We start from the raw sequence: 11981 nt of genomic DNA on the forward strand, positions 1-11981 counted from the left end.
CAAAAGTGCACACTTAGAATCTGATTGCTGATCAGCTGCTGGTAGATATGGAGACACATCCTTACTTGGTTACGTAGTTACAGCAAAGCAAGAACACCGAGCACCTTCTTTTTCTGTGTGACACTAGGAGCATACAAAGGTAAGAGGAGTTTTTAATGGATTTTAATGATTTTATGTCATTTTACCGGAAAGCTCAATAAATCTAATAAAACAAAATTAGGAAACTGGGTGACAATTTCAATCAAGTGCTATAGATGATAATTGGATGGATGGAAATTATTAGGAAATTGATCAAATATATCTTTTTATATTTGTAACCTTAATTTTTTTGATGTCTTGTGCTGCACAGATGAGAAGCAGCCTGTTTTAGTTCTTTAATGAAGATTAAATTGTGTGGGAGGCATTTTTATAACAGCCCATTAAACCTTATAGCTAGTTCCTTCTTTCAAGTAATGTATAGCCAACTGCTTCAAGGTCTCAATGGTTTGCTCTGTGGGGCTAATTCTCAGGGATCAGTTAAAGTGACTCTGAGAACTTTATGTGAAGATCCCTTCTCTCAGGAAAGGAAAAGGATTTACTGTTCAACAGTTTCATAAGCCAGCGGTACAATTTTCAATGAAAGGAAATGTCATAACCCAATAGGAAAATGTTGTGGGCAAAGGACGTGCTGCATTTAGAAGATTTTGACTGTACTGGGTTTTTTTTTACAGTTGCTTCTGTGGACAGGAGTCAGCAGTCCTCTTTACCAGAAGCAGCAAAGAAAACCAAAAAAAAAAAAAAAAAAAACCCGACTTGTTTACATTCATAGCCCAGATGCAAAATAATGCAAACGTGTTTGCTTAGGAAAATACAAGCCATTCAAACACTGGCAGAAAAATAGAAGAGATGGCTGCTGATAAAGGGCACCGCAGCAAAAAAAAAAAAAAAAAAAAAAAAAAAAAGCACTCTTTGGAGCAGCTAAGTATAAGCCAGCAGATTTTACTTGGAGCTTAACGTTAAAAGGTGCATAGCATTGTTTTGAGAGAAAATCATTCAGGGCTTATCCAGTTTGTAAAGATTATGACAGACAACCATCTGGGCAGAACTAATCTAAAACTAATAAGCATGTTTCATTTCACCTAAATGAAAAGTAAAATTCTGATAATGCATCAAAGAAAGATTATATTGATCTCTGGGACCTCACTGTTTTTAAACTGCCTTAGATATGAAATGCATCGAAAAATATTTTTTTCATTATTTTCATAATTGACATCAGTGCTTTACGTACAAATGTCAGTTATGTTATTCAATGTCCGTTTTGGGGTTTGTTTGTTTTCCTTATCCCATTTTGGCAAATTGGAACATTTCTTCAGGTGTATTGTCCGAGCTAACACATTTCATCAGAATCTACATTGATATAAAATATAAACAAAACCCACCTATCCATTGTCTATATATCCACAGTTATATAATTTTGAATGACAGTCGATGGCACAGTACAATGCCAGAGACATTGGTGGTAGGGCTATGTCATTAAAAAAAAAAAACAGGGTTGAAAGATTTTTTTTAAACCCGACAAAAATAAAAATTATCTCTAAAATATAGATATAAACTTTGCCAACTTACCAGCTCGTATTACGTATGAAAAAGTAAATGAAAAAACATGCACTATAAAGTTATAGAACACAGCAGAGTTAAGTAAGTAGTAGTAGTAATAGTCAAAGACAAGCCTTGTTCCCTTCTTCATCATGATAATATTTTTTCAGCATCTTGAACTTCTTTAGCTTCAAAAAAGTAAAGAAAGTTGAATCTTTTTCATGTTTAACACTTTTCCCTGCAGCGGCTGGTGTAAAGGGAAAATAAAGCACAGGAATTATGCTCAGCTCTTTCTATTAAGCAAGAAATCTCATAGACACATCACTTAAATGTTTAAAAAAATTCACCAAAACTTCACACAAAAAGCTGATGTGTTTCTTAAAATAAACTCTCAATATTGTCATATTTCAGGTGAGTTTAGACATAATCTTTGCGAAGCATCAAGGCGTCTGTATAATTTTGTTAAAAATGTAATGCCTGGAAAAACTGCCAGGTTTGACAGAACAGGACGTATGTTCATTGGAAATAATCCCAGTTTTCTTTTTTCCTCGTGTTTTTTTGCCCCATCAGAGGAACAATGTGGACCAAACTGGTTCTTCTTCTGATCGGAACTCTGTCCATGTATCAGGTAGAGATCCTTCCTTCTTCAATGTTATATATTTGTGTAACTGAGTAACCTTTGTCATACCCAGCGTATAGAAAAAATAAATAAAAAGAAAGCTGATTGAAAAATAACGATATGAACAAAAAAACTAAATCTGGCATTTTCTTCTTGTCTCTGCAGGGTATTTCAGAAGGTGAGAGAGTTAGCTGTAAATTCTTAGAGGAGACACAAAAACAATTCCCATATACAACAAGTTACTCTGTGCTTGTTTTTTTTATTATCAGTAGCAACTGAAATCTATATTTCTGAGGTGATGGTGGAGAGCAACGTCACACTGAGCGCCAAGAGCATCCTGGACAGTTGGAACTCATCAACAACCCTCACAGTGACTGACAGTAGTCAAGCATCCTACGGTGTCACAATATTCAGCAGGGAACTAGTTGCAGGTATTTTTTCTGATCATTTTATAAAAGTCACAGAAAATCTTTGAATCAGTTTATTAGGGAGAACAGGAGTTTGCTACATGATAGTTTGCAATAAATGGGTTTAAAGTGGATAAACACCTTGATCTCAGGTTGCCTCTTGGAAACAGCTTTGTCTTGAAAGTAAAAAAAAACAACATTATTGTTGAAAAACATTCTCTAATAAGTATGTTAACTGCACTGGAGGAACGTTCCCTGACTTTACTTTTGCAAATGGTCATAAAGTAGATGAAAGCTACCCCAAGTATCAGTGGCTAGCTTGTGTTCATCTCAACCGCTGTATTTTAAATGAACAGAGATGCCTTGTTATTTAATACGATTTTTAGGCAGTTGCAAACTGTGTGACAACAACTTTGACAAAATGTCTTGGTTACACTGAGCTATAATGTTAACTGCCCGATCTTTACATCTAAAAACCCTGTTCTAAGTGGTCCCTCAAATACCTGTTTAAGATTTTTGGGATGCAAAATGATAGCTGCTGATTTGAAGCAGTTTGTCGTGGTGGGCTTACATTATTTGTAACGCCAAGGACTGATAACCCGGAAATTCAGCCAAAAACAGTGAGCGATTTAAAAGGTCTATTTAAAATAAATGTACTGGTGGGAAACAGGAAACTGCCAGAAGTGCTTACAGGAACAACTTTAAAAGAAGAAGACAGGTTAGTGGCTGCTGAGAACTCAATGATAGATAGAGAACTCCATATTAAATCCCCCAACCTTCTGGGAGGGAGCAATAGATCCGGAAAGTGACAGTCAAATAGGTGAAGACATCACAGCAGATAGTGTCAATGACTGCGCTGACTGTTTTAAATTCAGCACAACTGCCTTTAAGTTCAGAAGATGGAAAAAGCGCTGATGCTGGAGGGAAATCCGTGATCCAGGTGAAGGTTTTACACAATAAGGCAGACGAGGGCAGACAGATCTGAAGGGCTAGGCAAGGGGCTTGGTCCAAAAAACGAGTGACTGAGTTGTGAATTAGGCCTTTGGGAGAGCATTCCAGTAGATGGGGGCTTTCCATTAAACACTCTGTAGACTAACATCAGTGACTTGAATTTGATGCAGGAGTCAGACGGTAGGCAGTGGAGCTCTGCAAACAGACTTATGGTCTTTTAGGCTGATTAAAGACCAGATGGACATTCTTTGTGAAGCCAAAGGATGGTTGAGTGTGGAAAAACCAGTAGATCAGTTAAATCACGTATTTCCTCCGTTTGAACTTCAGCAAGTTTTCCTCGCCACGTCTAGATGCCCAAATGCATTGACTATTTGGAACATGATTTGTTGATTGCCATTTTGAGTTGAACAGGTGTAACAAAAATAAAGTGGTTGGTAAGTGTAAAACAAAGTAAACAATTTAAATGGAATGTAACTCACCACCATCCTGCAAAAAAACAGTTTGAACTTTATTATTGACTTGGGTTTTTGCTTCTTACTTTAGAATGCCTAGTTGTCGGTGAGGACTACAACTGCAACTGCTCTACAGGCTATGCTTGGAGTAACGAGGTCTGCTACAACTATGGTTGCTGTACTGAAGCTCCATGCACACAAAATATATCCCTTGCCACGTCCATCTGTGTTCTCAAGACTCCGGGTAATGATTTTTATGGTTGCGTTTGATGAACACATGTAAATATTTCAACATTTGTAAACAGTATTGGAATGTTGTACGTTATCTATAATTTTTTGCTTGTTAAATGAGAAGAAACTAATGGAAATGTTTGTAACTGGCACAGTTGTCATCAATGGATCAGTGCAGGTTCCTAGGAGCTGGGCGGTACCTACTGATACTGTAGGTATCTTTCTTTCTTTTCAAAATAAAGCAGCTATGCTCTTTATAATATTACCCACTACATTAACAAAACTCTTTCTAGGAAAATCTCAAAACTGAACTTAACAAAGTGAATGGTCTGGATGGTGCCCCAGTAGTCACTATTACGAGGTAATGTACTTCATTATTCTATTATAATGTATCAGTTCATTCTCATATTGATGTGTTATTTGAATAAAGAGGGGGTTGAAAACACTATTAGGATTTCTTTAAAGTATGTCTTTAAAAAAAATTAAGCAGGTTTTATTACAACATCAGAATAAAGACAAAGAGATTACAACACCTTCACTTTCAATTGCCTCGCTGCTAGAGGGACATGCCTCAGAGAAACATCCAAATTGCATTCTGAAATAACCTGGCCAGCCAGACTGAGAACGTGTAGCACTCTAGTTCTGCACATAATCAATCTGGGACTGCTTCCATTGAATCCATTTGGCGAAAGGCGGGACATTCAGCAGAACTCTCCGAGCTGATTAGACAGAGTGACACCTAATGCCCGCCTACCAAAGGTTGGTTTTAGCGCCGGTCTGGTTCTGCATATCAGTGGCTTGTAGGCAGGAATCAGGTCCACAGAGATGTGATCTGATGAACCACAGTGAGGAGTTGCAGCGGCTTTGTATGCTCCTGCGATGTTACAGTAAACTTGATCTTATGTATTATTGTCTCTAATTTTGCTTTTACATTAGTAAAACAAAGTTAAAATAAATTAAATAGATTGTTTATGTGGTATTGTGCATTATATTTGTACATTACTTTTACTCTTTTCCCAAAAAATAATTGCAACTGATTTTTGTTTATCTTCAAATGTCCTACAGCAACACTGCCTCATTGTCCACTGTTGATTTTAAGATGAAAACTTACGTTGCATTAAACACGTCTAAACTTCAAGATATTCTGAATACTCTGGTGACGACACTGCCATCTGGTCCAATTTTGGTTACAACAGCAGGTCAGTCAATCTTTTGAGTGTTTCAATTTTTTCCATTGTTTTGCAACCTTGGAAATGAATTTCTGTTCAAATGACAACTATTAGGCCGTGGGCCAGAATCTGTACGGTGACTTTTCGTATGAACTGTCAGGGGGCAACTTTCTTGCACCGGGATAAGTTGCTACACATAGCAGTGATCTCAAAACACCAATGTTCCCACGTTTTCACTTGCACATTAATAAGTTATAGCCGATAAAAAATCTAAACTGTGGCGCTCCAGTCCAATAAGTCACGTGATTCGATTTTTGCTGCTCAGCCAATCCGATCGCTGTATTGTCAGCTGAGCGAGTTTACCACGTCATCATGGCTGCGCCCGTAAGATGGTTGTTTCTGTTGTGTCTGTTTCCAGACGAAGAAAGCCCAATAATAGCATTTTGTGGCGCCACCTGGCAGAGATCTTGATGGCAAGAAAAAAATAAATAGCCCAGACCATCCATCCATTCATCCATCCATCCATCCATTCATCCATCCATCCATCCATTCATTTTCTAACACGCTTATCCCTGCGTTCGCGAGGTGCCGGTCCCTATCTCCAGCTGTCAATGGGCGAGAGGCGTTGTATAAACTGGACAGGTCACCAGTCCATCGCAGGGCAGAAATAGTCCAGACTTTTGCCCAATTTACTGTGATATCACCAAGACCTGCTGCGCTAGGATAGCACAGGTGTCGTTGTGCCAAACGACTTATCCCCGCCAGAATTTGTATTCCCTGCGCCAAGAGCGCATTCAGCTGGAAGAATGAATCTAGTCAACTCCGCCTCATTTCCAACCTATTAGGCGTGGAAATGAGGATGTTTTACTTTTCTTAACGAAATATAGCAATGGTGTCGTTACATTATCGTTCATCCATCCATCCAGTATAATACGTTATGAGAAAGAAAACGGTCATTTCCAGATGTGTCACGAAAATATTAGCTTTATGTTATTAGATTGTCGAATGTCTGTCTGCTGAAACCAAAATCCACCTTCCTAAGTCCATCACAGCTGTCTGCTGGTTCTCTTTTTTTCTTTTTTGGTAGCTAAACCCGCATGAATAGATTATATAAAGCGGATTTCACGTGTGATCAAATGAACACTGAATAAAGGCACAGCCAAAATTATCAGATTTAATAAGATTTTAATTCAACCAAGAACCTTATCGAGATATTAACCGTATTAAGAAAACGAGATATGTCTCTTTTAAAAATAGAACAACGTATTAGGAGTTTAAAAAAAATAAATTTCATTTTACTAGAATGTGATGTTTAAAATATTTAGACTTCACAAAGCTGGAGGTTAAAACTTTTATTGATTTCAAAAATACAATACAAAATTCTACAAATTCCGAAGGGGATAACTCGTTTGGCACAACGAGTTTATACAACGCGTCTCACCCATTGACAGCTGGAGCTCGGCACCAGCACCTCGCAAACCCAGCGGGGATAAGCCTGTTAGAAAATGGATGGATGGATGGATGGATGGACAGATGGTCTGGGCTATTTATTTTTTTCTTGCCATCAAGATCTCTGCCAGCTGGCGCCAGAAAATGCTATTATTGGGCTTTCTTCATCTGGAAACAAATGCATACAAACATCTTACGAGCGCAGCCATGATGAACTGATGAACGCGCACAGCTGACAATACAGCGATCTGATTGGCTGAGCAGCAAAAATCGAATCACGTGACCTCTTGGACCGGAGCGCCACAGTTTAGATTTTTTATCGGCTATAACTTATTAATGTGCAAGCGAAAACGTGGGAACATTGGTGTTTTGAGATCACTGCTATGTGTAGCAACTTATCCTGGTGGAAGAAAGTTGCCCCCTGACAGTTCATACGAAACTTCTTAAGGAAGCGTCCTACAGATTCTGGCCCACGGCCTATATGACTAGGACTACAACTATTGACAACTCCTCTATGGAATCACCCTAAGTCAGGTGTGTCCAAAGTTCAGGGGCCATTTGTAAACCTTTATTGTTATTATTTTGTGTAAGCATCGACTAACGTTCAAGAATGAGAAAACATTTGGCTCTCCAGCAAAGGGAGCTGAAGAAGATGAACACTCTGTAATTTTTGAAGGCTGAGGTTTTCTATGACAAATTTATTTCATCTTCTTAATTGGAGAGTGTTAGAGAGCAAACATAGTATTTTCTATTATTTGCCGTGTTTTTTTTTTTTTTCCTTTTCATTTTACCGTCATAGTAAGTGTGGCCACAGATATCAGCAACTTTTTACTCAAAAACATAATTGGGAATTTTTTAAACTTGGCAAAATATAGCAAGTGTTCTTGTATTTGTTGCTGTGAATAGACTAAAAACCCATTTGTAGACCAACAGAAAAAGAAAGCATTCAACACAACAGCTTACTAAACTGTACGCCTTCCTTCTGTCAACTCAAACATCTGAGACTCTTTTTCTGCTCAGCAATAATCCAAATATGTAACTTTTCATTGAAACAAAGTAGAACAGATCAAATTATTGTGTGCCCAAAAAAAAATCTTAATAAAAATTTTTTGAATTTGTTTTGCAAAAACAGAATGGCCCCTTTGCTTTGGCCCACATAGCAAAAATATTTGGACACCCCTCCTCTATGTGGTAACCCAGTTGATTAAATACTTAAAATTGTTAATTACATTTCTGAAAACCTCCCAAAGTTGTGGGTATGGTTCTCTCTTCTAGTATTAACAGAGTTATTATTAAGTCTTCTGGCCCATATTTGTATCAGAGTTGCTGACCTTTTGAGGTCCATTAGGCAGGAAAGTGAAAATGGATTTTAGAAAATTTAGAAGGTTGCAAGGTAGATAAGCTTAAAGGAGAAGTCTGGTCAAAATCAGAATTTAAACTCCTGAAAGTACTTCAAATATAAAATATTTTTACATACTGTTCAATAAATAATAGTTTTATGGGGGCAGCCATCTTGGTGAAGAACAGTACTGCCTCCTCGCAGTTTGTGATGTCACTATGCGGGATCGGCTGTAGAGCAAGTCCCAATGCCCTATCTGTCCCCTTGTAAATAAATATCCGTTTTCATGCCGAAATATTTTGTTAACCCCTTCAACAAAGATAGACATGGCATTAAACATTTAAATTTAAATTAATACTAATTACGATCAAAACATTGTTGCTTTAAGCCAGGCCAATAACGACCCTAACGACTCCCTATTACAGAGTGGACCAGTTTCGGTTCAATCTGCTGGCTTAATGTCTTTAATGACCGCCCATTACTAAGGGGTGGACCAGTTTCTGTGTAATTTGCATGTTATCTAAGCCATTACAAGGCCTTTGTTTGGGCAGTAGTATAAAGCTTGGTACTCCACATTACTCCAGCCCTTTTGAATTGAGAAAGCTTCCTGGATAGGAAGCGAAGCGTCTTCAACTACGGAAAACAAGTCCAGTTGCTTTGTTTCTTACTTTTTTTTTGAATGACCATGACCTGGATGACTGAGAATCTTCACTAGAAAATTGAAGCATGTTTAAGAACCATCTAGACATATTCAACTAATGTAGCATAACAGGATGTTTGTTTTCTAAACAGTTAAAAGGAAATCTTAAAAGCACAGTGGTTTTTCTACCGATTACTGATACCTTTTTTAGCACCACATAAATTGATCAGAAGTAATTGAAGTGTGTCACTCTTATTTAAAGTTTGCAGATAAAGAGCTCTGAAGGGAAGTGTTCTAACTTGTAAATTCTTCTGCCTTCAATTTTTTTCATAGGAATGGTGAACATTCAGGTTTCATATTCAGAAAAGGTGGAGTATGAGTCGACTCCATCTCTTCAATGCACATTTGAGGAGACCACAGACAGTGCTGGCTGGAATCTGACAAGAGGGTCTGTGCGATTGGGGCTTGGCAATGGACTTGTAACCACTGTTACATCCAACTGCGCCCTACCAGATTACCCATCCTGTGTTAATGTTACTTTAACAAAAGTGACAGGTGTATGGGCAGGTGTGTATACCAGGTTCCACTTAACCATAACTGCTTGAATTAAAATCCCTGGGGATCAGAGAGCAACCCATTTTCCCAGTTCTGACCAAAACTCAGTTTAACATTATTTGTCAATGCTATTCAGCTGAAAGAAAGTGAGCAGAACTTTCTCAGTTGCAAAATGGGTCGTCTTTCTTTACAGATTCTGTATATCTACAGCACTAGGGAAGTTATGGTTTCCTAAGAGACACACCACTGTAATTTGAGATGTAAAATATTTCTATCTTAATCGCAGTTATGTGATTAAAAGCCTTTTAGATTATACATAAATCCATTTCCTTGTCCATTTCAAAAGGTAAAAACAGATCAAATTGGATGTATCTATAAGTGTTAAATAGTTTTAGTTTTATTCATGTAATGATAACATTCACCTAAACTTATGACATAATGGGAAGTGACAACATTATTTAAAAGAGCTAGTCAGAACCGTGTAAAAATGCATTTGCTGGTAAAATGTATTGTGACATATAACATCTGAGGAGGAAAAGGTTCAGTTCTTTTGGGTCAGCTGACAACTGATTTTTGTTTAAAAGCTTTGACCTTTCTCATGAGGGTGTCATGACTCCTGCGCTAAAACAGATTCCTTTTTTTTGGTCAAATAATCTGTGAATATTTTTCTGACTACTACTACACTGTTATATTATTTCAATTCACTTCTACCTTTTGTGGCTACATTTGGACATTTTAGAAGCACCTCTGTGTGCCTGTATTTCACCCGGTCCTCTCAAGGAAAGTAATACTTGTAAATTAAAATCTTACATGAATTTAAAAAAAGTTATTATTATAAAGTTCATTTTTCCATAGTTTTCATTTAGGGCCACCTCAATTTTAGCAAGCCTTTGTTGTCGTAGATATTTTATACAGGTAATTTAAATTTGCATTCACTTTTAGCCTTTTCCTTTTTATTTTATCAGAAATTACTTGAATATTTCTGAGCAGAGTCATTTAGGAGTTTAAGAGTACATGTGCTTCCAACAGGTACATATGAGTGCGGATTTACCATTGGGACAATCAGGCACACAGCCAGCTCTGAACTAGAAGTGGCTCCGCTCCCCGATGTGATTACCATGACATTCCTACCACTCATTGCAGACTGTTCAGACAAGAAACCCGTACCTGTAACAGTCAGTGCAACGATTCCAAAAACCACAGTGAACTATACTGTCACATGGACCCCGGGTGGCACGACAGGACTTTTACAGCAACAAGGTAGGAAAGGCCATGAATTTTTCTAAAGGCCTTACTTTCTAAACAAAAGCTAATTGATTTACAGATGTAAAATCACAGAACATGCTCATCTATCTTTATGTTACAGATGCAACGATCTACAGCCTCTCTACCTCAATCGACTGTGTAGCTGTAGAAGACCAAAACAACTACAACGTGGAAATCACGTTTAAAAATGAATTGTCTCAAAAAGCTATCAAAAATGTGGACATTCCAATATTAAAAGGTACTGAATTATTTGGATTCAATTTAAATAAAAGAAGAATTGATGCTTTATAATCGTATAACTTTGAAATGTGCTGTTGTCGTTTTTTTTTTGTTTGTTTTTTTCCTAAACATCTTTGGTCTGAACTTTCCACTTAACAACTAACCACTGATTCTTTCTTCTTTTTCTCTCCAGGCCCAGACGCTTGCGTTCCAATTAATTCAGATGGAGAGTATTGGCCAAAAACTCCACCTAACACAATAGTGAAGAATTCAACGTGTCCTGTAGGTCGAATTGGATATAGGATTCGCAACTGTAACTCTTCTAAGCAGTGGGAAGGTGTTGTTTCCAAGTGTGTCAGCGAGGAGCTGGGAAAAGTTGTAAATGCAGCAAACGTGAGTTGGGTATACTTTACACTGCACTTAGTAATCGTGTTATCAAATAGTTTTTTCAGAAGCCCCGGTTCAAAATTACTTTGTGTTTTTTCTCTCATATGGAATATTACAATAAATATTACAGGATTTCTCATTGGTGTTGCTTGCGAGCAAGGCTTTCAATTGTTTACTAAGTTAAACAAAATAACTCTTTCAGGCTGAAAGATGTTGATAGTTAAAACCTAAAACTCCTACATCTACTTCAGGTGGAATCTGAATTATGCCTGTGCAAATTCTCAGTTATCCCGGTCATCACAACAGCAAACAGGCTTAAATCGGAGGCAACCGGACTTTCGCTCAGTTCTTTTTGAAAGTGTTTCAGCACCTATCCAGGAGTCTTTTAATTTTAGTTTTATAATTATCATGGTTTATCATCATGCTGGGATGTTCATTTTGCTTTTGTACGTTTGCAAACTCTCCCCTTTTAAGTCTTTGTTGCTGTTAAAATGTTTTGTCCAGAACTTTCTGAATGGACTTGGAGCCACACAGGACATGGCCAAGAACATATTTGAAGGGATCAAGAACAGCTCTAGTTTAACACCCAGTGACTCTGGTGGTGATGCTTTAGCTGACGTTGATGCTTCCATTCAAATCTTTGGGGTGATGGCAAAGGCATCAAAAAACGTTGAACTGAATGAAGATATACTGCCTGTAAGTTGTTATAGTTTTAGCCTAAT

The 11981-nt window shown here is 37.6% G+C and overlaps 1 protein-coding gene across 1 annotated transcript in view; it reads left to right on the top strand.

The window, feature by feature from the left end:
* adgrf3b (adhesion G protein-coupled receptor F3b) overlaps window positions 1–11981 on the top strand; it is a 19998-nt gene continuing 8017 nt past the window's right edge. Inside the window, exons 1-13 of the mRNA XM_036128972.1 lie at window positions 1–139; window positions 2146–2203; window positions 2360–2372; window positions 2464–2625; window positions 4096–4248; window positions 4391–4446; window positions 4529–4596; window positions 5301–5434; window positions 9166–9399; window positions 10417–10647; window positions 10754–10891; window positions 11066–11265; window positions 11764–11955. Of these exons, the coding sequence (XP_035984865.1) occupies window positions 2153–2203; window positions 2360–2372; window positions 2464–2625; window positions 4096–4248; window positions 4391–4446; window positions 4529–4596; window positions 5301–5434; window positions 9166–9399; window positions 10417–10647; window positions 10754–10891; window positions 11066–11265; window positions 11764–11955 (1632 nt within the window). The 5' untranslated portion in view covers window positions 1–139; window positions 2146–2152. The remainder of the gene's footprint in view (window positions 140–2145; window positions 2204–2359; window positions 2373–2463; window positions 2626–4095; window positions 4249–4390; window positions 4447–4528; window positions 4597–5300; window positions 5435–9165; window positions 9400–10416; window positions 10648–10753; window positions 10892–11065; window positions 11266–11763; window positions 11956–11981) is intronic.

This window comes from Fundulus heteroclitus, unplaced genomic scaffold (assembly GCF_011125445.2).
Source record: "Fundulus heteroclitus isolate FHET01 unplaced genomic scaffold, MU-UCD_Fhet_4.1 scaffold_127, whole genome shotgun sequence".
NCBI lineage: Eukaryota > Metazoa > Chordata > Actinopteri > Cyprinodontiformes > Fundulidae > Fundulus > Fundulus heteroclitus.